The 23,614-nt window shown below is 56.1% G+C and overlaps 1 protein-coding gene across 2 annotated transcripts in view; it reads left to right on the forward strand.

Annotated features, from left to right (window-relative positions):
* The window catches only part of MGAT5B (alpha-1,6-mannosylglycoprotein 6-beta-N-acetylglucosaminyltransferase B), a 71,056-nt gene that overhangs the window by 20,580 nt on the left and 26,862 nt on the right, over window positions 1–23,614 (forward strand). For both annotated transcript variants that reach the window (XM_047833675.1, XM_047833677.1), the window contains exons 4-8: window positions 5,370–5,485; window positions 6,011–6,084; window positions 6,941–7,111; window positions 7,832–7,996; window positions 9,247–9,416. In XM_047833675.1, the coding sequence (XP_047689631.1) occupies window positions 5,370–5,485; window positions 6,011–6,084; window positions 6,941–7,111; window positions 7,832–7,996; window positions 9,247–9,416 (696 nt within the window). The remainder of the gene's footprint in view (window positions 1–5,369; window positions 5,486–6,010; window positions 6,085–6,940; window positions 7,112–7,831; window positions 7,997–9,246; window positions 9,417–23,614) is intronic.

The following is a 23,614-nucleotide window of genomic DNA, read 5'->3' on the forward strand; positions in this document are numbered from 1 at the left end:
GCCCGCGGATCCTGAGACATGCTTTCCCCTTCCCACCTCTGCCCTGCCTGCTGTCTGCAGACTTTGTGTCTCAGGCTGGCTCAGGCCCCCTTGGGCCCCTTTGCTGGGAGAGGGAGGTCGGGGGCCTCTCCTAGCCAACACCAGCCTGGGGTGGCCCTCCGCCCTGAGGGCTGAGTTCTGGTGTCCAGTGGACTTTGATGGAGAGCTGGCTGAAGCAACAGTAATAATAGTTAATGAAGATAATAAATAATACTAGCAGCCTTTCTCTGTTGGGTACTTATTATGTACTTTGACTTGACCAGTGGCCCAGTGAGGAAGGTTCTATCCAGGTCTGTGATTCCCCCAGATGAGGGCCCCGGGCTCAGGCAAGGAAGGGCCTGGCCCAGATTGTAGACCTGGAGGGGGCGGTGCCCGGCCTGCGTTGTCTGCCCAGCCCTGTGGTCCTGAGACTACCATGTGACTGCCACATTTGGAGACAGGGGGCGGGATGTGAAAAGGTCCTGTGGTTCTTCGTGGAGCGTCTGCCCAGCTGGGAGGGATGGTAGGCCCCAGCTGACCTGAGGGCCTGCTGGCCCTAAGAGCTTCCCTCTTTTCTGCCCCTGCCCGGCACCCACAGCTTACAGGTTGGGGCCGGAGAACCTCACCTGTCGTGGGGAGCCGCGGGGTCGGGCTCGGGAATAACGCGCTGCTACAGGGTTAAGTGCAAAGGGGGGTCAGGGGCATTGGGCAGAAACGGTCCTGAGGGTTCCACCCCGGGGATGTCACTCCCTAGATCGCGGCCTTGGTCCTGACAGCCTGCCCCACCCCCACCCCCTGTGCCCACCCTTGAGCACAGACCCCTTGCCGGTGAACTGGTACCTGATCTTTCCACTTAATAGCTCCGTGGCCCTGAGCAAGTCACTCAGCCTTGCTGTGCCTTGGTTTCCTCCTCTGTACGATGGGACCATTAGAAGGGATCCTGATGCCGTGGAGAGAATTGCCTGGGGCCCCCTCAGCAGGAAGCCCCTGCTCGGACGTCCTGGTCCATCCCCCGCTTTTTCTTTTCCACTTGGGAGCTTCCGAGGCCGTGGCTGTGGTCTGCGGTCTCGTGGCATCTACTTTCACTGTCGTTCTTTAAGAGAGCTTCCCAGGGAGAGAAAACTAATCATATATATATGTGTATATATATATATATATATATATACATATATATATATATATATTAATGTTTTTTAAATTTGTTTTTGAGAGAGAGAGACAGAGCGTGAGCAGGGGAGGGGCAGAGAGAGACGGAAACAGAATCCGAGGCAGGCTCCAGGCCGTCAGCACAGAGCCCAACGCGGGGCTCGAACTCACAGACCGCGAGATCATGACCTGAGCCGAAGTCGGACGCTCAGCCGACAGAGCCACCCAGGCGCCCCAAGACTAGTCACATATTATTTGAAAATAAAAGTGCTGGGGCGCCTGGGTGGCTCCGTCGGTCCGAACGTCCGACTCTCGATTGCATCTCAGGTCATGATTCCAGGGTCACGGGATCGAGCCCCGCGTTGGGGCTCTGCGCTGAGGGTGGGGTCTGCTTGAGCTTCTCTCTCCCTCTGCCCCTCTCCCCTGCTCAGTCTCTCTCTTCTCCCTTAAATAAAATTAAACAAAGAAAATGAAAGTGCTTCCCACATGCGAAGTCCAGGATAATGGCGGTGGCGTCACGTCTGAATTGTTAAGTCGGACGGATGTCACCTGTGCAGGTTAGAGCCCCTGCCAGTGATGCTGCTTGAGAAACGCTTCCCGTGTGAAAATCCTCCAAAAAGTGAAGTGCTTTGTTCTTCGGTCAGACTTGCGATGCTTCCTTTTGGGGCCTGGGCAATCGCTGCGGATAGGGAATAAAGGCGTCTCAGGCATTTATTGTGTCCGAGCGTCGCTGAGCACCTGATATCCTGGGCATCACCCTGTGAGGTAGTCGAGATTCTCCAGCTGTGGTAGGAGCTGGCCCCTGAGCTCAGAGAGGTTAGTGGAGAGAAAGTCTGACAGCAGGGGCCCAGGAGAACCTGAACTCTCCTTTTGCGATGGACTAAAAACCATTTGCCCTCAGCTCTGTATTAGTGTCCTCGGGCTGCCACCAAAAAAATGACCACGAGCCGGATGGCTTAACACGACAAAAATTTTCCGTCTTGATTCTGGGGGCTGAAGTCTGAAATCTACATATGAGCAGGGCCCCGTTCCTTCCTAAGCCTCCAGGGGAGGATCCTTCCCCGCCTTTTCTAGTGCCTGGTGGCTCCTGGCAGTCCCTGGCTTGTGGCCGCGTCCCTCCGGCCTCTGCCTCCGCTGTCCCGTGGCGGCCTTCCCCTGAGTGTCTCCACATGGCTCTCTTATAAGGACACCAGGAGCGGAACTGAGGGCCAACCTGATTCCGCATGACCTCGTCGTAACGAATGACGTCTGCAAAGACCCTATTTCCAAATAAGGTCACGTTCTGTGGTTCTGGGTGGATGTGAACTTGGTGGGGGGCGGGGGGGGGTGGGGACACGACTCAGCCCAGCACAGTGCTGGAGCCCTGGGCACATGACCCATGCTGGACAGTGCCCAGTCTCCATCCAGAAGCACGTTCCTGTCCTTGAGAACTCGGGACTCCGCTGGGGGTTTCTTGTTCCTCTATCTCCTTCTCCTCCCTTTTTTTTTTTTTTTTTAACATTTTTTTAAGTTTATTTATTTTGAGAGAGAAAGAGTAAATGAAGGAGGAGCAGAGAGAGAGAGAGAGAGAGAGAGAGAGAGAGAGAATCCCAAGCAGGCTCCACACCCTCAGTGCGGAGTCTGATGTGGGGCTCGAACTCACAAACCGTGAGATCACGACCTGAGCCAAAGTCGGACGTTCAACCGACGGAGCCACCCAGGTGTCCCCTCTTCTTTTTTTTTAATTAAAAACAACTTTTGGAAGTAATCTCTGCATCCACTGTGGGGCTCAAACCTACAACCGCCAAGTCAAGGGTCAGACGCGCTACCGACTGAGACAGCCAGGCGCCCCAGGACTCCGCCGGGGGTCCAGCTGGTCACAACCACACCCCAGCATGTGAGGGGCTCAGAGGACAGATCTGGCTCCCAAAACCAGATCTCTGGATGGATAGAGCGGAGCCTTGAGGGAGAGGATCCTTCAGGAAGGCTTGAAGTGGGGTGAGGGCCCTTCCAAAGTCTCTGGGGACCTAGCAGGACCCCCGCTGGTCCCCTGACAGGAGTTGTTTGTGTTCTGGGGTCTCAGTTAGAAGTTGGGAGGGGTGCCCGGGAGCACCCCGCCTTGTGCTTGGCCGCCCACGCTGGGCACCGACCCTCGCCCAGCAGCTGCGAGCTCCGGGCCCTCCTCCCGGTGGCTGCCTCCTGCGGTCAGCTGAGTGTTCCTTCCAGGCGGAGGAATGTCCGTGCTGTCCCCACATGTCAGCGAGGAAAGCAGTCCCAGCGTGCTCACTCAGGGCTGATGCAGAGCCCAACGGACGTCAGGGTCATGGAGTTCTTCCTCTGGCTTAAAGCAGGCATCCTCCGTGGGTGCGTATCACCCCCAAGGGTGAAGCCTGCTTCTTGAGGGGGAAATTACCTTAGCCGTCCCAATGACCTGTGGCCCTCCCCTGGCCACCGTGTGTAAACGGAGCGGCAGCATGTCTGTGGTTTTCACTTTTCATGGAGGAGGGCGAGTAGGGGAAAATGTCTCCCAGGGCTCCCTCGGGAGTGATGATGAGACAAGACAGACAAGCGCTGGTCTGGCCCAAACCCCTTTGGCTGCAGCTTCGGCCACACCGCGGCCTGGGCAGGAACGGGTACACGTGCAGGGCGGATCTCCGGCAGACGCAGACGTCCTTACTGCCCCGTATCCTCATTCCGGCCTCACGAGACTCCACCAGGGAGTGCCTTTGTCTTCTCCGTTAAAAAAAGAAAAAAAAAATTTTAATGTATATTTATTTTTGAGAGAGAGAGAGAGAGAGATAGAGAGACAGAGCTCAAGCGGGGGAGGGGCAGAGAGAGAGGGAGACACAGAATCCGAGGCAGGCTCCAGGCTCCGAGCCGTCAGCCCAGAGCCCGACGCGGGGCTCGAACACCTTGATGCCGGACTTCTGGCCTCCAGAGCTGCAAGAATACATTTGTGGTCATTTGTTTCAATGGCTGCAGGAATCCGGTACAAATTCCGTTAGTGTTTTTGTTTGTTTTTGAGGGAGTTGGCGGGATTGTGTATGTATGTGTATGCACACACACATGTGCGTGTGCACGTGTGTGTGTGTGTGTGTGTGTTGAGGGCTCGTCTGCCCCTTCCTGCCACCTTCTTCCTTTTGTTGCCACCCTACCTCCGTGTCCGCCTGGCCCCCACCGGCCTCCCACGCCCTCCGTGGATGGGGCCACTGCTGTCCTCTCCTCTAGGAAGGCGGCCCCCGGGGGCGGGCAGCTGTCACCGCTGTGCCTCCCCGGGCGGACAGATCCCCCGAGAGGAGCCCAGGTTGGAAAAGTCCTCCTTCCTATAATTCCCATTTTGTGCGGCACTCAAGCCCCCGTCCTTGTAAAGGGATAAATGGAGCTCGAGCGGGGCCCTCAGAGCCAGAGGACGAGGTGCGAATCAGAGATCGGAATTAACGTGCTCGCGAAGGGCAGGCGACTTCTGGGGAAGGCCCACGCGCCGGCCGGCAGAGCGGGGCCACCTCGGCACGGGTCTTTGCAAGGAGACGCATCCTGCAGGTGATGCCTCATAAACTGCTCCAAGAGCCGAGCAGTAATCAACACCAGGAAATAAATTCTCCAAAAATAAAGGCGACGCGACTATGGGTGGGGGGTGGAGGGCCGTGATGTTTGTGGCAGGCAATGTGTTTGAGATCCTGGGAACAATTCGTGCCCAGGAGCCCAGCGATAATGTACTCGAGGCTTAATAGTCGGCAAGTCCCCAGGCGTCTTTGGGTGGAATTTATTTTGGCACGACGTAGCCCCTCTGGGAGGAAATGGAGAAGCAGACCCGGGGCAGCCGGCCATGCCCGGGAAAGGGCTCCTGTCGCCTGGGGGTCCCGGGCCAGATCCTGTCCAGGCTCTGGAATAGAATTCCTCTGTCTGCTTCGGCCTCAGGCACTGCCCTCCAACACGCAGGGCACACGCATGTGGGGATGACCGGCCGGCGGGCCTGACACACCAAGTGGGGGCTTTCCCGTGTGGCGTGTGCGGTGGGTGGTTAGAGAGCCCCGGGGGCGGGGGAGGGCACACGCCTCCGTCTGCTGGGCCAGCGTCGTCCGTCTCCCTGTTTCGGTTCCTTGCAGGGCAGCGTCTGGGTCCCCAGGAGCACGGCAGGCCCGCTGCCCCTGCTCACGTGCTGAGTCCCTCCCGGGAGGGCCACCGCGGCGAGCTGTGCCCGCTCACCCCTGGCTTCTCCCACCTAGGTTTCCCCCGGGGGCCGGCCTCATGGAGCGGATCCAGGCCATCGCCCAGAACGTCTCAGACATCGCCGTGAAGGTGGACCAGATCCTGCGTCACAGCCTGATTCTCCACAGCAAGGGTGGGGGCCAGGGCACCCCTCTGCCTCCAGGGGGCCGGGGTACCGCGCGGCCCTGACAGCTCCCCGCGGCATCTGTCCTGGCTCCTGCCTCAGGCTCTAAGTGGGGTGATTTGGGGTTCATCCTGCTGTGACCTGGCGTGAGGACAGAGGTCTTGGAGGCCCTCTGTGGCCCCTGCATTTCTCCTGATGTGGGGCGCAGCAGGCTGGGGGTTCCCCTCAAAGAGTTTTGACTACATTTGGGTGGGTACGTGAGGTCTGCCTATCCAGACACGGGTCTATAGACATTCAAGCCAGCTCCTTACTGGTTCTGAAGCCGCTTTGGAGGGGGAGGGCTAGCGGCAGAGGGGGGAACCCGGGCTCGGGGGCCCTCTGTCAGGTGGCCTTTCAGGTGAGAAAACTCAGCAGAGGGAGGGCGGTGTGGGCTCCTCAGTGACCCCTTCCCACCGCAGACCGGGCTTCTCCAACACTTCACGGGGCCCCTCTGTACACCCGGGGCCTCAGCAAGCTGACCTTCCCTCCCTGCAGTGTCTGAAGGCCGGCGGGACCAGTGTGAGGCACCCAGTGACCCCAAGTTCCCCGACTGCTCAGGGAAGGTGGAGGTAAGGCATGGGGCTGAGGGCGGGGGTAGAGGTCACCGGGGTGGGGGGCGGGGCGGGCTCCTCCTCAGGGGCTCTGCCCCAGACTAGCCCTGACGTTCTGCTAGTGGGGGCTTCTCTGCCCAGCCCCCTGACCCTGGCCCCGGCTGGCAGAGACCAGCCTCAGGGGGATGGCCTCTCCTCTTGGGCCGCCTGCCTGGCCCACCAACCCAGGTTGCTCCCCACCCTGGCAACCAGCTGGGCTGAGAAAGCCCTCTACCCCACCAGCCCCACCTCTGGGGGCTCACCCCCGGGGGCTCGTGGCTGCATGAAGTCTGTCCATCTGGGGGGTGCAGTCCCTGGCGTAAAAGCCAGCTCGTCACTGGTTCTGAACTCCCTGAGAGGGTAGAGCAGAGGCACTGCAGACCCCCTCCTCGGTGACATGTGGGGATCACTGTGGGTGGGGCCTGCTCTGACTCCTGGCCCTGTGCCCTTGGAGTCTGCTCCTGACCTTGGCCTCAGCTGAATCCTGCTCCCCATGACCAGCCAAGCCCTGAGCTGCTGTGTCTCCCACTGTTTGGCCTGGAGCTGTCCCCGAATGTGTCGTGACCTGGCCTTGTTCTCCCAGGGTCCTCCTCTTTCCAGGCCCGGGGGACGGTGGTCCTGCTCGGCCTTCCCTGAGGTTCTCAGCAGCCAGGACACAGGGCTGGGTCGTGGGGCCCTGGTCTAGTTGTCTTCTCTGCTTCTGGCCCTTGCTGCTTCTTTAAGTGTGACAGAGGTCCCGCCCTGAGGGTCCCCGAGGACATGCATGCCGAGAGCCTGCCGAGGGTGTGGGTGGGGCTGGTGCCAGCACCCTGGCCTGGGCTGGCCCTCTCCACAGTGGATGCGCGCCCGCTGGACCTCTGACCCTTGCTACGCCTTCTTCGGGGTGGACGGCACCGAGTGTTCCTTCCTCATCTACCTAAGCGAGGTCGAGTGGTTCTGCCCCCCGCTGCCTTGGAGGAATCAGACAGCCACCCAGATGGCCCCCAAGCCCCTCCCCAAAGTCCAGGTAGGCGTGGGAAGTGGGTAGACCCATGAGGGGCTGGTAGACAGGCCAGCTGGTCTCCTCAGATGGGGCGTCCCTAAGGGTCATCAGGTGGAACCCTGAGTGAGGCCGGCCAGCCGTGCCTGTCCTACCTTCTGGGGATGCTGCAAGGCGTGGCCTCCTTGAGGGGCAAGCTGGGGCCCCGGAGGCACCCCCTAGATGGAAAAGAATAATAGTAACAATAGCTGTCGCTTCTGGAAGGCTTCCAGATGCTTTATATGTACTTAAACCTCCCAGCAGCCTTTATGCGACCGCATTGAACAGATGGTGATTCTGAGTTTAGGGAGTGGCGTTAACTTGTTCAAGGCACCTCGTTACTCCAGCTCCACTGAAAGGTGGCCCGGACTTCCTGCCATCTGAGTACTAGCTCTGACCACTACCCTCGCTACCTCTGTGTCGCAGCTGAGACCCCTGGGAACTGTCACAGCTGCCCACCCCCAATGGGCTTGGGACGGAAGGCTGGGCTGACACAGAAGGTTGGGCTGGGGGGTTAGTGTTGGTGGGTGAGACCAGGGCTCCCCGACTGTGGGGGCTCCTCGGCCTCTACAAAGGGCAGGAGAAGCTAGAGCAGGCCCCAGCCTCCCAGGGAGGGTGCGGGCCCCTGTCCCCAGGGGCAGCAGGTGACAGTGGTGGTGCAGCTGGGGGCTGAGGGCTGGAGGACCCAGGTCTGGGCCCCCCCTCCAGGCAGTTTTCCGGAGCAACCTGTCCCACCTCCTGGAGCTGATGGGCAGTGGGAAGGAGTCTCTAATCTTCATGAAGAAACGGACCAAGCGGCTCACGGCCCAGTGGGCACTGGCCGCCCAGCGGCTGGCACAGAAGCTGGGAAGCGTCTGGAGGGACCAGAAGCAGGTACTGCTTCCCTGTGCATTCAGGGAGCTGAGCTCACAGAGCTTAGAAAATGAGCTTAGGGCCCCAGGTTTACAAGTAGGCACTGAGTCTGTCCTTGAAAAGGTTTTATTGAATTTATTTAAATTTTAGCTGGGACAGGAGAGGCAGAGTCAGGATAGATGCATATGGTGGCCCCGGCTCTTTTCACATTTGGGGTAGAATGACAAGCCTTCTCCCACACTGCTTAGGGGTTCTGCCTTCTGTAGACATCTTGTGCTTTTCAGGCAGAAAAGTCATGGCATTTGCCTAGAATATTGAGAATAACGTAGCCTGTTTTGGGGAGATTTGTAGGTTCGTCCATCCATCCATCCATCCATCCATCCATCCATCCGTCTATCTGTCCATCCGTCCATCCATCCTTCCATCTATCCAACCATCCATCCATCCATCCATCCATCCAACCACCCATCCATCATATATCTATCCATTCATCCATTTGTTCACCTGTCCGTCCATCCATCCATCCATCCATCCATCCATCCACCATTCTATCCATCCATCTGTCCATCTGTCCATCCATCTGTCCATCTGTCTACTCATTTACCCATCCAACCGTCCATCTGTCCGTCCATCCTTCCATCGATCCAACCATCCATGCATCCATTCGTCCATCTATCTGTCCAACCACCCATCCATCATATATCCATCCATTCATCCATTTGTTCACCTGTCTGTCCATCCATCCATCCATCCATCCACCCACATATCCATCCAACCATCCAGCCAGCCAGCCACCCATCTGTCCATCCATCCATCATCTATCTGTCCATCCATCCATCCATCCATCCAACCACCTATCCATCATCTATTCATCTGTGCACCCACCCACTGTCCCATCCACCCATCTATCTATCCATCCATCAATACATATTTACCTGACTCTCACATCACCCTGTTTATTTCTTTCAGAGTCCCTATCATTTCATGAAATTATCTCTTGTCTGTGTTTACTGTTGTCTACCTCTTCCATCTGGAACGTAAGCGCCTTGAGAGCCGGATGTGAACATCTTGTTCACCTTTATCCCCAGTGCCCAGTGCAGTCACTCTGCCTCTTGGTCCCCCTTCTGGTGCCAGAAAACACCTGCCCATGCACAGCCTGGAGACAGCATCTGCTGCTGGCCAGGTCTCCCTGGGGGTGGCAGGGCAAGAGCTGCTGCTCCTCTGTGCTGACCCTGTGTCCTCCCTCCATGCTGACCCTGTGTCCTCCCTAGATCCTCGTTCACATTGGCTTCCTGACAGAGGAGTCTGGTGACGTGTTCAGCCCAAGGGTGCTGAAGGGCGGGCCTCTGGGGGAGATGGTGCAGTGGGCAGACATCTTGGCCACTCTCTATGTCCTGGGCCATGGCCTGCGGATCACAGTGTCCCTGAAGGAGCTGCAGAGGTGAGTGCTGGGGAGGGGAGGGGAGGACAGGGCAGGGCAGGGAAGGAAGGGGAACCTGTTCCCCGGGGGCCACTGCTCTGCCTGCAGTTCCCTGGGAAGTTCTTGGTATACTGTGGATAGTGACATTACTAATTTCCTGCTCCTCCATGTTGGTTCCTGGTCATGTTTGGGATGCACCAAGGAAGTATATTTGCATAGTGCTGTTCAAAGGATCCTTTTCTCCATCTTGGGCCAACAGGTGCCCTGGTGTTTGTACTCAGGGGCTGACAAATACCAGTTTGTGGAATTGAGCCATGTCATGTAGCTGGGGTCCTCTTTGCCTGCCGTCTTGGTGGGCTTGGTGGAGTCTTGGAGTTTTTCTTCTGGAATTGGGCTCCTTCCTGGGCCTATTCTGGGGTTGGGGGGCTGGCAAGACCTGGGGGGTGGTAAGGTGGGCTGCTGATGCCTCTCCTTCCCCAACGCTTGCCTTTCCAGGGTCCCCCTGAGGCTCTTAGAGGTGGGAGATGGTGACGAGAGGGGGAAGGATTGTGTGTATGTGTGTGTGCATGCCTGTGTGCAAGTGTGATTAAGCTTAACTACTGCACCTGTGAGATATAGAAATACAGTTTTTCTTCATTTATTTATTAATGTTTATCATATACTATTTGACACATACAAAAATGTATGTAACAGATGTTAGGAAGTGCAAATATAGGGTGTCCTCCCGTGATTCTGCCAGAATTCCCCCAATATTCCCGGGGCACCTGGGTGACTCAGTCGGTTAAGGAACTGACTTTGGCTCAGGTCATGATCTCACGGTTCATGGGTTTGAGCCCCGCATTGTGGTCTGTGCTGACAGCTTGGAGCCTGGAGCCTGCTTTGGATTCTGGGTCTCCCTCTCTCTTTCTGCCCCTCCCCCACTCATGTTTTCTCTCTCTCTCTCTCTCTCTCTCTCTCTCTCAAAATATAATAAAATAAAATATTAAAAAATTTTAAGTATTAATTTAAAAGAAAGAAAGAAAGAAAGAAAGAAAGAAAGAAAGAAAGAAAGAAAGAGAGAAAGAGAGATAAAGGAAGGAAGGAAGGAAGGAATATTCCCAGGACTCCTATATCCACCTGGTGCCCCTTCTCTCCCTGATCCCTCTGCTTCCCCCCCAGAGGAAACTTGCAACTTGGACTCTGTGTTTATCATTTCTTTGCTTTTAAAAAACAAATTGATTTTTTACATGGTCATGTATCCATAAACAGCATACGGTTTACTTTTCTTTTGCTTTGAGCTCTGTGCAAATGGCATCTACTGTATGTAGCGTTTGAGACTTGCTTTCTTCACCCATTACTATGTTTCGATGATTCACCCATGTTGTATGAAGTAGCTCTATTTTTTTAATTTTCACTGCTATATTTCATTATGTGGATGGTCCTTAATTATTTATCAGTTTTTGCTGACTGTGGACATCTTTTTCCTGCTTTTGTAACTTATCTTGAATGATGCTATGGTAGACACTCTTATACATGTCACCTGGGGAACCTGTGTCATGGTATAGACTGAGTTTCTCTTTGGGATGGACTAAGGTATACAATCATTGGGACTAATGGTGTGAAATAATGCCAGCTGTTTTCCAAAGTGATGGCACCGATTTCACCCCATCAACTGGAGGTTCCCAGTGTCTGTGTTCTCACCCACACCTAGTGTAATCAGACTTCCTAACTGAGGGTGGTGTTGAGTGGTATCATAATATTTTGTTATGTTCTTAACTTGCATTTCCGTGACAACTAATGAGGCCGAGCATTCTGTCATAAGTTGGTCCTTCTTTCTCCTTGATGAAATGCCCACACACGTTATTTGCTCACCTTTCTGCTGGGTTGTTTATCTTTTCCTTATTGAGTTGTCGGAGTTCTTTGTATATTGTGGGTATAAATCCTGTGTGAGTTATATCTGTTTAAAAATCTTCTCCAAATTTGTGGCTTGTCTCTGTCATTTTTTCTTTTTTCCCCCCCAAGGAACAGAAAGCCTTAATTTAATGTAATCAAAAGCATCGATCTTTTTCTCTTTATGGTTAGGGATTTATGGTTGGATTTTTTCTTCCTCTTTCTCATTGGTATTTGGATGAGACTGTTCTAACTTGGCCCCAGGGCATGACTAAGGAAGGCCTCAGAGTTGTTGCTACACGTCGGCTTTCCTTCATCAGCCCATTAACTTACTCTGAGGTGGTTTTCAAGCTAACGTGTGATTCCTGTCCAGAACTTGCCCGCCATCTTGATGGTCTGTTGGTTCTGGATGTCTCTGATCAGCACTTTGTCCTGGCCACAAATGCTGATGCTCTATAGCACAGGAGCATTGGAGAGCGGAGGATACTGGCGGGGACAAAGCCATAGACAATCTTAGGTCAGCGTGGTTTGGGCAGCTACTCATCCTCTCAGTTTTCCCCTGAACTTGGAGTCTGCCAGTAACTCGAGGAGGGCTCCGTGTGACCTTGATCGGAGGGTGGTACTAGGACCAGCTCTATGGATGGAGGATTACGGGGAGAAGGAGGCTGATACCAGGTTGTGCTGGGAGGCCACTAAATGACCTAGTGGCTTGAAGGTTTTTATTCCTGTGGCTTGTGATTCACTGCTGGAGTCACTGTTTTAGACCGATGCACTTGTCTGCAGTAGGCCTAGGGAAGGTGAAGTGTCTTCAGAGAGGAACAATACCTATAAGGGTTCACTTTGAAGGGGGAAGAAAGAAGATGATAGGGACTAATGAAGGGGCTGTATGGTGTGGCAGCACTGGGAAACACAATCCCAGGTTGGGGGCAGTAGGTTCTGGGGGAGGAGTTGTCACCTGGGAGTAGCACATCCCCTACCCCTCAACCCCGCTACCCCCAGCCCCTGCCAAAATCTGGCAGGAGGTCGGTCACCAGAGTGGGAAGGAACTGGTCAGGGAGCTGTCCCTGAGTGCTGGTGCTGAACCTGCAGACTAGCTCCTCAGCACTGGGAGAGGGAACCAGCATGTCCCTCACTCTGACTCTCACCCTGGTGGCACTTTGTTGTCAGACCAAGCTGTTCACATTGTGCAGGGCTCTTCAGAGCTGAGTGTGCCCACTCACCACCCGCCAGCACACACTGCTGCTCACCTCCAGCTCCCTCTGAACAGAGGACTCAGATGCATCAACACTGTGGAGCAAAATGCTGCTAATGTTTTTGCAAATGATGAAAAGAGGCATCTTTGGCCTGGAAGCTTCCTGCAGGAAAGCCAGATAGGGTGGGGGTGAGGTGAAGAAAAGAGAAAAGGGAGCCTGTGTCTGCAAAGTCAAAGAAGTCTTGGGCAGTTTGTGGATGGCACAAGCAGGGGTTGTGGTTAGCCACAAGCCAGACCTGCCTTGGGCAGAACAGCAAGCAAGGGTCTAGGGGCCCTCATCCCCTCGGTTATCAGAGACCCTAAGATACAGTGGGAAGAATCCAGGGGGTGAGGGCTGTCCGGACCCCTCATCCCAGGCTCTGCCACACACAAAGTCCCCTGTGAGTGTGAAGCATCCTATCAGCATTACTGACACCTTGACCTGCCTCAAGGTTAGATGAATTCATGTTTATCAGATGGGGTTCAGCTTGATTCCTCCCTGCCTCTTCTGGGGCCAGAGACATGAGAACTTCCTTCCTTTACTGCTCCCTGAGGGAATGGGCAGGCCTCTCCCAGGCATTTGTGACAGCCTATCAACCACCCTGAGCGAATCATCCCCCCAGGGGAGAGAAGGTATTTGACAAGTCTGCGTAAGAGATAGGAATTTACCTCAGTTACTCTGCTTCTCAACCTGGGCTGAGGTGTCTTCTCTCTCAACCTTCACCCTGAGTCCTTACCTGCCCAGAGCACTTCCTCCTCTGGCCACTTCTCAGGCCTGGCACTGAGCCTGTAGTTATTGGCATTGCTTATCCCAGGGCCAGCGCGGTGCAGGTGGGGTTCACTGCACTCAGGAGGCCTTGAAAGTGAGGCGCTTGTGTAAGGTACCAAGGTCTGAAATACCTCCTACTGCCAGCTCGTTCACTACATGCGTGCGCCCACATGATGCCCACGTGTGCCCATGCATGCGTGCCCCAGCGCATAACCGTATATGCATGCCCATGTGCGTGTGTGTGCACATGCGTGAGGCCCCTGTGCATACCTCATGCATGGACACGTACATGTCTATCCCTACACATACCCACACACAGGCAAACACATGTGCAAGCACACACACACACACACTCACACACACTCACACGCCCCACAGGCGCTCCATATCTTTCTGCCAACACATCCCCTCCTGCCAGGCTCCTGTGGATCTGAAATTCCCAGGAACAGGGGCTCCAGGGAAAGGTTGCTCCATTCCTGATTTGCAGTTTGTTAAATGGGCAGGCCCGAGGCTGTGCCCAGATAGCTCTGTCCTCGGTCGCCCGTGGGAGGTAGGTGTGAGCAGAAGCTCTTGCTCAGGGCAGAGTTGTGTCAACAGCCCAGACACCTCAGGGAACAGTCTCATGAAGGGGTTTTCTAAATCTGTTATCAGAAACAATTCCAAAACAGCTAAAGGAATAAAAAAAAACAACAACAACTATCATCTCCAGGAGACATAATCCGGTTATGTCTACAAAATTAACAGCATCAGCTGTGGTCGGAATACATCTCAGGTGGGGATTCTTACCCTCCACCCGCCCCCCCGGCCCTGTCACCGGCTGCAAACATACTAACATTTGGGCCCCACTCTTGGTGTCTCTATTTAATCGGTCTGGGGTGGGTGTCATTATTATATTTCCCAAGCTCCCCAGATGATCTAATGAGGAGTGAAGGTCGAGAAATGGAAACATTGAGGCTGTGGTTTTTGTAAGCCCCCCCTGGAGCCCCCCACCCCCGCAGTCTGGGCTGCTGTGGGATTGGGACTTTGTAGAATGTGCGAGCCGGCCTTCATGACTTGTTCACGAGAACTGCCCTCTGTGTCTCCAGTGTAGGTCCCGAGGGCCTGGATTCCTCCCCAGAGCACCCACGCTATGCTTGGTGGCAGGGGTGGGCCAAGGAGGCATCCCTTGGAAGTGGCCCAGACAGTGGGGCCTGTCACGCCTCCAGGTGGGAGCCTGCTGACCTGGCAGGTACTGTGCCCCATGCCCTCTCTTGGATATAGTTTTCTCCCGTGACAGATGCGGGCCAGGGCTGTGAGCTCCCGAGGCTCATTCTGCCAAGACCACCCAACGCTACCTAAATGCAGGCCTTTCCTTCCGGCGGGGATGTAGACACAGCTGCGTATTTGCCGTGACAGAGCCCCACAGACTGAGTGGCTTCGACAACGGCAAGCTGTTGTTTCTCAGTTCTGGAGAGGTCCTAGATCAAGATGTGAACAGGGCTGTTCCTTCTGAGGCTGTGAGGGAGAATCTGTCACAGACCTCTCCCGGGGCCACTGGCGGTTTGCTGGGGATCTCTGGCGCTCATTGGCTGGTGAAGCGTCACCCCGAGCTCTGCTTTCATTTTCATGTGGCCTTTTCTCTGTATGTCTGTGTCCAAATCTCTCCCTCTTACACGGACACCTTTCCTATTGGATTAGGACCCATCCTAATGGCCTTATTTCAACTTGACTACCTCTTCAAAGGCCCTGTCTCCAAAGAAAGGCACATTCCGAGTTAGTAGGGGTTAGAAGGCCAGCATGAATTTTGGGGGGACACGGTGCAACTCATAACAAGACGGTGAGCACTTGGGCCTGGCAAGGGGTCGGGGGCAGAGATCCCATTGAATGCACTCACGGCGTTGCTGTGCGTCCTGAGAATCATCCGGGAGGGAGCCGTTCCCTGCAGGCAGCACCAGGTTGACTTGAAAATAGGTCAGTGAGATGTGAAGGCAATCCGGATCCTGAGCCACAGCTCGGCTCCTGTGGCAGAAACGTCTCCCCGGTCTGGCTAAAGGGCCGGTGCGGGGAGGGCAGTGGGACGAAGATGCCGTGGTTCGCTCACAGATGTTCGTGGCAGATGTCTTGGCCACTGACTGAACCGCAAGGCTGGACGGATGAGCCGCCTTCCTCTGCTTCTCGCGTTTTGGTGTTTTAATTAACCAGCTCACTGGAGTGATGTTTGGGGGCAATGCACAGAGTCCACATCTGGCTTTGCTGCTGGTGGCGGGGCGAGAACAGTGAGCCCAGTGGCGCGCGCATGAACGGCCCTGGCCACGCCCACCGCGCACCAGGGAAGGAGAGGCGGGCCCAGAGCCTCCAGTTGGCCACGCCCCGACTCATCCCGGGGTGAATGCCCCGTGCACAGTGCGCATTTTATTTATTTATTTATTTATTTATTTATTTATTTATTTGTTTTCGAGAGAGACAGAGAGAGAGAGAGTGTGTGCAAACAAGCAGGGGAGGGGCCGAGAGAGAGAAAGAGGAGACACAGAATCCAGAGCAGGCTCCAGGCCGGAGCCCGACACAGGCCTGGAACCCACCAACCGTGAGCTCATGACCTGAGCCCAAGTTGGCCGCTTAACCGACGGAGCCACCCAGGCGCCCCATATTTTATTTCTTTCCTTATTTAAGTTTATTTATTTACTTTGAGAGTGAGAGCGAGGGAGCAGGGGAGGGGCAGAGAGAGGGGAAGAGAGGATCCCAAGCAGGCTCTGCACCGAAAGTGCAGAGCCCCACGCAGGGATCCACGCCGGGCTCGAACCCACCAACCGTGAGATCATGACTTGAGCCTAGATCAGGAGTCCCACGCTCAACCGACGGAGCCACCCAGGCGCCCCCACAGTGGGCATTTTAAATTAAGCCTTTCCCTGCCTGCCTGCCCAGCATCGGCGGTGCTCATTAATTTTATTTGCATAATTTCAAGCACCATTAATAGTACATGGCATGGGGGAAAATTGCTGAGCTCTTCCTCCATCCATGAGTGAAATTGGGTTTAGTAGAAAATTAGTTGACTTAACTGGCAAATGATGAAAGCTTGAGAGGAGAATGTTTAAATAAGGAGGAGAAGAAGGGAAAACTCTCGGCCGTCAAGCACGGGGACCCCGTGGAAATCAGTCTCCTGGCCTTTTTGTTGGAGCAGCGTTGGTCCAGGGAAATACCGGGGAGGATCCCCAGAGAAGGAGGGAGGCGGGGGCCACATCTCGGCCCCCCTCGCGCGGCCCAACGCTCTGGGAGCCAGGTGAGGCAGGCCTCAGGGCGTGACTGGCCGTGACTGGCTCAGACTGGCCTGAACTAGGCCGAACTAGCAGCCACCGGGCTCAAAGCAGCCACCGGGTGGAGGGTTCTACCGTCCCCTGCCAAGTGATGGGAGGAAAGGCCTGAGCACAAAGCCTTAAGGAACAGTAACAGCGAAAGTCCTCTTGGAGAAGGACGTGCTGCCAGAGGAGATTGAGGAGTGGCCGGGAGGGTCTGGAGCCATGGGCACCAATAGAGAAAGAAGATGTTTCTAGAAGGAGGGTGTGGCCAGTGATGTGAGATGCTCACCGAAAGTGAGAAGGAGACTGAATTTGGCCGCGTGGACGTCCTTGTTGACCCTACAAAGACCCAGTTGGTTGAGTTGTGGGGATGAACGGCAGACGTGGGTGGGTTGGAGGAGGAGGGGGCTGGTGAGGAAGCAGACATGAAGCCTCTTGGAGGAGCCTCGCTGCAAGGGGAGGAGAGGCCAGGAGGCAGGCGACAGCAGAATCGCAGCTTCCCCGGGGGCTCCCAAAACAAAGCGTTGCGAAACTGGGTGACTCACTGTCTCACGGTGGTGGAGGCCACAGCTCCCCGGTTGTGGAAGTCCCGGGGCCAGTGGGCCAGCTCCTTCCGAGGCTGTGAGAACCTGCGTCGGGACTCGGCCACCTTCTGGTGGCCTCGGGTGTGCCTCAGCTCGCAGGTGACCGTCTCCTCCTGTGCCTTCACGCCGCCTTCCCCGCCGTGTGTGTCTGTCTCTGTGTCCAAATTCTCATGTCGAATTAGGGCCCAACCCTAACGTCCCTCCCTCAATCATCCGCAAAGACCCTGTTTGCAAATGAGGTCACATTCCTGGGTACCGGTGGGGGGGGGTTAGGACTTCAACACCTTTTGGGGGAACATGATTCACCCCGTAACGGGAGGTCTGCTCGCTTACCTCTCGAGGTGGGAGAGCATAGGCACGTTTAAGTGCTCGTGCGACGGAGCCCGAAAAGGGAGCAGTTGAAGACACAGGATAGGGATAGTGTGGTGCCTGGTGGCCCCCGGGGATGGCCCCCCGAGGAAGGGGGAGAGAGCAGGAGGTGGCAGGGGGTGAGGTGGAGGGCAGGATATGTGAGGACAGTGGACAAGACAGACACACCCCCGGGCTCCACACGGATTTGCGGCGTGTGATCCCCTGGGCGGGGGGTGGGGGGGGTGGGGACAGATTTGAACCAAAGGTGGCAAAATGTGACGACTTGACAAGGCTGGGAAGTGGGAATAGAAGGATTTGTCGTATCGTTATATTATTTTCTAGAATCTTCCAGATGCTTGAGACATTTTATAATGTATAAAGTACGTAAATTAGAAACGGGAAGGGCGAGCCCATTTGGCATCTGTTTGGCACTTATCGGACTCCTGTAAACAGTGGCTGTTTCTCTTTGCTGCCCGTTCCTCGCGGAGGCTTGAGAGGCAGACGATTAATCTCTGCTAAAGAAACTCCATCCGCTCTCCCCTCTCCTGTTTCCTTCCCTTTCCTTGGATTCCAACGAGGCATTTTAATCTCCGGTGCGGTGGGACGGGGTCAGTGCCGCTGAGCGCCATGCAAGGTGGGGGACCTCTGCCGCGGAGCCCTGAGCCGCGCTGGCCTCCGCCCTGCATCCTTCCTCAGGGTCCAGGAGAGACGGTTGCTTACAAGGGCCGCCCGCGCCTCCTGCTCTGTGCTGCATTGAGCCACAGGGAGTGGGAGTCTGTTTCTTACGAATCTGACCAACTCTCGACACGGGCTGATAAACCTGACCGCACGCATGCAGCGGCTGAGTCACCTTTCCCAGCTCCGGCCTGGTCCCCGCTGGGCCAGAGGGCCGCAAAGGAGGAGACCTTGAAAGGAAATTGCAGGCTCTCAGGCAAGGTCCGTGCAACCCCGGTGGCGTGGGCAGGGCCACGGGGAGTGAGGTGAGAAATGAGGCAGAGGCTGCCTCCTGAGGCTCGTGAACAAGGCGAGATTTGTTCCTGGGAGGAAGCCTAGCCTGGGGGCCCCGGGTTCTCGTAAAGGGAGGTGGGGTCCAGTGTCCTCTCCATACCAAGTACAGAGACAGAGGAGATCTTGTCATGTGGCGGCTGGAGAGCGAGTAGGTGGGCAGTGGAGGCTGAAGCCCCCACCGAATGGAGGAAACCCCGCTGCTCCGGCCTCAGAACCGGGGCTCGGCCGGCCTGGGACTCGTTTATTCCCGCAGAAGCCGGCAGAAGTGTAGTGTGGTACAAATGACCCCCTGTGGTCCTTCCGGCTTTCTCTGAGCTCCTAAAGGAGCTTAGGTGAAAGGGAGGCCTTTTCCTGGGAGCCGGACTCGTCTTTCCCAAGCTATTCCCCAATGACCCAGGGCCCCTGGCCGTGCATGTGCAGCGCCCCGGGACCTCGTCTCTCCTTCAACCCACGTCTCCCACGGGGTTTGTGCTAACCGTGTTGAGAACAGCGGCTTACCCATCTTGTGCCCTCAAGGCCCCCGAAAAAGCTTTGTGGAACCGGATAGGATCGCGAGAGCCCCTGGCGCACGAGAATCCCCCGGGGACCAGGAACCCAACATCCCAAAGCCCGGCCCCACCCCGGAGTGATGAGGCAGCCCCTCTGGGCCTGGGCATCCGGGAATCTCAGTGGTTATAACCTGCGCCGGGCCTAGGAACCACCGTCCTGCTACCTTTAAGGCACAGCTTAGACGAGAGACGCTTGCTTTGTGCATTTACAGACAGACATTCGTTATATAAACTGGGGCCTGTCTGCAAGGAAGGAGGCAGGGAACAGCCAGAGGGACGTGTGACGTGTTCCTGTTCTGACCCCCCGGGAACTGGAGGAAGGAATCCGTGGTTTCATCCCGCTCTCCTGGGAGCGGTGGCACTATTCTTAGCTGTTCGCTTAAATAGGAAGTCGTGCCGGGGACGAAAGCATCAGCTCTGGACAGTGGTCCTAATGCCCAGGGCGGGGAGCGGGGCGGGGGTTGCTGCTTCCTGTGTTTCTCTTTTAGAACCTTCTGGCCCTTGCTCCTTTTCTGCCTTTAGTTCTAGCTGCTCTTGAGCCGGTCCTGGGCCAGAGAAGAAAACGCCGCAGAACAATAGAATTCTTTCTCTTTGGTGGTCCTGACCTCCCTTCTAAAGCAGTTCATTCGATGTCCTGTTAACTCTCCGGGGTCCTTTCTCTCTGCCTCCTTTGCTCTTGGGAAGAGGCAGGGGCCTGCCCTAGAAACAGGCCGTGGACCTAGACCTAGAGAGACAGGGGGGCAACACCATAGTGCCCAGGAGGCAGGTACTGGATGGGGTAGGAGGGATCGCAGGTCCCCTGGGAGGCGGAACAGTCCTGGGCGGCCCCGGCCGGTGTGCTCCCAGCAATGAGATGGGTCTGGAAGAGCAGAAGTTACCTGCGTGCGCCTAGCACCGGGAGCCAAAGATCTCTGAGCACTTGGTGAGAATTCTTTTTAATTAGGTCCTTCCCACACAGAGAAGAGAGGGAGGGAGGATAGTCTGTTCCAGAATGTAAGCACTACCTGGAGAGATTATTTCCAGCCACAGACCAAAGGCACAGGGAGAAATAAAACCAGAGAATTTTTAGCCCAGAAGGGATCGTGGAGATCAGTCCGAGCACCACGTTCTGGGACCGGGGCGGACGCCAGGACGATCTGAGGTCTGTGCAAGGTCACCGGGCACGTTGGTGCTGGAGCTCACACCCAGGAGCGCTTTCCACGGAGCCAGAGCTCAGCATTTCGATTCCCAGCTGAGGATTTTTTTTTTTTTTCAATTGGGCATAGATTGTTTCCACCCCCACCCCCACCCCGGCCCCTCTGTTTCGCCTACTGAGTCTCCCCTCCTGCGAATATGTGCTGCACCCCTGCCTTACAGCCAGCTGGGAGTCCGGGGGAGCTGGGAAGGTGGGGACACGGGCACCTCTGGGAGGCAGAGGGCCCGGCACGTCCTTGTGGGGCTGGGCACGCGTGGTCCCTTGAGTGTGAACGGTTTAATTATAGTAGAATACACATAACAAAATTTGCTCTCCTAACCATTTTGAAGTATATGGTTCAGTATTACGTGCGTTCACAAGGTTATACGGCCATTACTGCCATCCCTCCCCAGGACTTTTTCGTTTCCCCAAACTGAAATTCTGTCCCCATTAAACCCTGACCCCTCCACCGCCCTCCCCCCTGCAGGGTGGATTAATTCGGCTTGGGTGTGGGGGCCCCAGGATCACCAGGCGAGCCGTGGAAAAGCTCCATTCCTTGATCCCTGTGCCCCTTTCATCCGGTATCCAGGCTCCCGGCTCAGGTGGCCCGGGGCCATTTAGAAATATAATCCAGGCACCCAGTTGGGCAATTCTGTGTAGACTCCCCCATCCTCCCGAAGCACTGTGGACGGTAGTGTGCGGACCAGAGGTGCTGAGTGGATGGTGTCGTGTCCCTCCATGGAGAGGTGCTGCCTCCCCTAATAGACTGACCCGGGTCGGGGGGGACCCCACGGGTGCACTGGGGGTGGGGAGGCTCCTCGACCTCCCCTCAGCCACCCCACCCCCGACACAGCCCCGGGCTAAAAGTCCGAAGAGGAATCGGGAACTTGCATTGGAAACGAGGAAACATCTGGGCAGGCGCCTTTTGAGGAGCCCGCATGGAAGGTGGCGTTGCCCGGCCGAGCCTCCGTGGGCACCTTTGGCTGAAAGGCTGTGAGGGGGCAGCGGTTTTCAATTCCTCGCCGCTCAGTGTCCCTCCAGTCTTGTCTCTATTCTAGAGAGATCTTTCTACACTGTAAACCCGGTTCCAGTCCCTCCCAGAAGACTTCTCGCTTCCCGGCCCTTGCGTCCTCCTCCTCCAGGAAGTCTTCCTTGGATGCCCCGCCCCTGTGCTCCCCCAACCGACCAACCCTTGCTCCGACCAACCACGTAGCATAAAATTGCCCATAAAGGCGAACTTAACTGACAAGTGATGAAACCACAGTCCTCCCCCAACCCCCAGGCGGGGCTGACCCTCTCCGCTGTCCTCCGGGCGGGCTCTGAGTCCCTGTGACCAGAGCAATGAGCAGCCACACTTATCTCCAGTGAAGTCTCTTTAAATCGAAAACTCTTGTTTTCTAGAAAGGGCCGGGGAGACGGAGCGGCCCCGCGTTAACTCCTCCTGGGAGGCGGTCTGCAGTCTCTGGGCCAGCTTGTCTCTCTTCCTCTCCTTCCTGCGGGATGGCTTGCGCACTTGCAGGGCACACAGGTCCACTAGTGTGGGTCCCGGGGTGTCCCAGGACACTTGCTCACTCCTCAGAAGAGCAGGGTGTTTCTTACCCCTCTGAGACACCTGTCTCCCCTCACCCGGCACCTCTCTCCAGACAGACTTTCCTTGGCCAAATTTTCAGCCTAAGGGTTCACCGGATTCAATGGCTTGTTTATTCGTTCCTGAACACAGCAGGGGCTTATCGGGCCAGATGCTGTCCCAGCTCTGGTCTTTCAAAGATGCCTGGGCCTATCCTCACGGGCCCGGTTGGAAGGAGGTGACTCAGGACAGTGCAGAGTGGCGGGGGTTGAAGCAAGGGGTGGGGGAGCACAGGGGCGCGGCATCCAAGGAAGACTTCCTGGAGGAGGAGGACGCAAGGGCTGAGAAGCGAGAAGTCTTCTGGGAGGGATTGGAGCCAGGTTTACAGTGTGGAAAGACAAGACTGGAGGGACACTGAGCAGAGAGGAGATGACCTCAAGATGCGAGGTGAGAAACGACGGGCCTTGAGCGAGGGGGTTGTGTGTGGTTCAGGAAGGAGTTGCCGGACCCACAAGTGCAGAAGGCGGATGCTGACAAGAAGAAACGGTCCGTAGCAGAACGCTCACTCACCGCGCCTCGGTTGATCCTACCAGGAACCCTGGGAGGGAGGCATTTTTATTTGTCTTTTCCCGAGGAGAAAAACGAAATTCCTAGAGGCTTATGACTCCCCCGAGGTTAGCAACAGAACTGGGACTGGAGCCCAATCTCTGCTGGCAGCCGGGGCTCGGGTTTCGGGGATGTCGTTGTGGTCCAACCATCCGCCACCGTGCTGGAGACGCAGGAGAGCTTAGCGGGTGGGAGTGTGTGGGGGGTGGGGAGGGCTCTGGAGCCCCACTGCCTGGGTCCCAGTCCCAGCTTCACAGCCTCCTGGCTGTGCAACCCTGGCTAAATTACTAAACCTCTCTGTTTTCCTAGCCTAGAAAGAGGGGAGCAGGAGAAGAATGAGTCTGATCTCCCAGATGAAAGGATTTAAATGAATTAATAAGCTGCGACGGTGCAGAATGGTTCCTTGTTCAAAATGTCAGCCCCGTCAAGGGACAAAGATGATGAGGGCTCGTGCCTTAGAACGTCAGCGCGGAGCCATTCCCCCCGGGGAGAGCTGTGTGCGGCTCAGCTGGCCTCTCGGCGGCCGTGGTGTTTGGGGCAGGGGCCACCGCTGTGGTCGGGGTTCGGGCAACCAAAGGAAGCCCCCGTGACTTTGTTGGCACCACGCGTGGCCACAGAGGGACACGTTGCCTAGAAACCAACCACAAATGTAACGTGGGGAAGTAATCCTCTTACGGTGCCCGTAGCAGCGACCGGACCCACCTACAGTTTGTACTTTAGGGTTGTTAATTGACTTTCCCAGGCCCCGATTCCCGGCAGAGGAGAAGCCACCCCCTTCCTGGTTTCTGCAAGGAAGGGAGAGGGGGTTCGTCGTCGTCTTGTCCTTCTGTCCGTGGCTCCCCATTGAGCGCAGGGAATCGGGGGAGGGAGGTGGTGTCTCTCTCTAGGTAGCTGCTGCAGCCCGGCACAAAAATGATGCTTCTTTCTGGGGCATCAGTTTTACTGGAGGAGTTTTTTTGGGGGGAAGCAGAGGGCGAGAGAAAGCCCGTGCTTGAAAGGAAAGGACAGAGGTATCCTGGGGAGTAGAAGGCGAAAATCTGCTCCCCACGTAAAAATACCACCAAATATTTCATGAAGTCTCCAGGCTGTGGGAGCCGTTTCCTGTGATGGCTCCAGACCCCTGCGGTCTGTGCTCATTCCGGGTTATTTCAACAACCACGGCAAAAGCTGACGAAGGCTGCCCTGCCTTAGAAGTCCTGGGTTTGAGAGTCCCGTGTGGTGGTCCAGGTGGAGAGGGGAG

The sequence above is a fragment of the Prionailurus viverrinus genome, chromosome E1 (genome assembly GCF_022837055.1).
Source record: "Prionailurus viverrinus isolate Anna chromosome E1, UM_Priviv_1.0, whole genome shotgun sequence".
Lineage (NCBI taxonomy): Eukaryota > Metazoa > Chordata > Mammalia > Carnivora > Felidae > Prionailurus > Prionailurus viverrinus.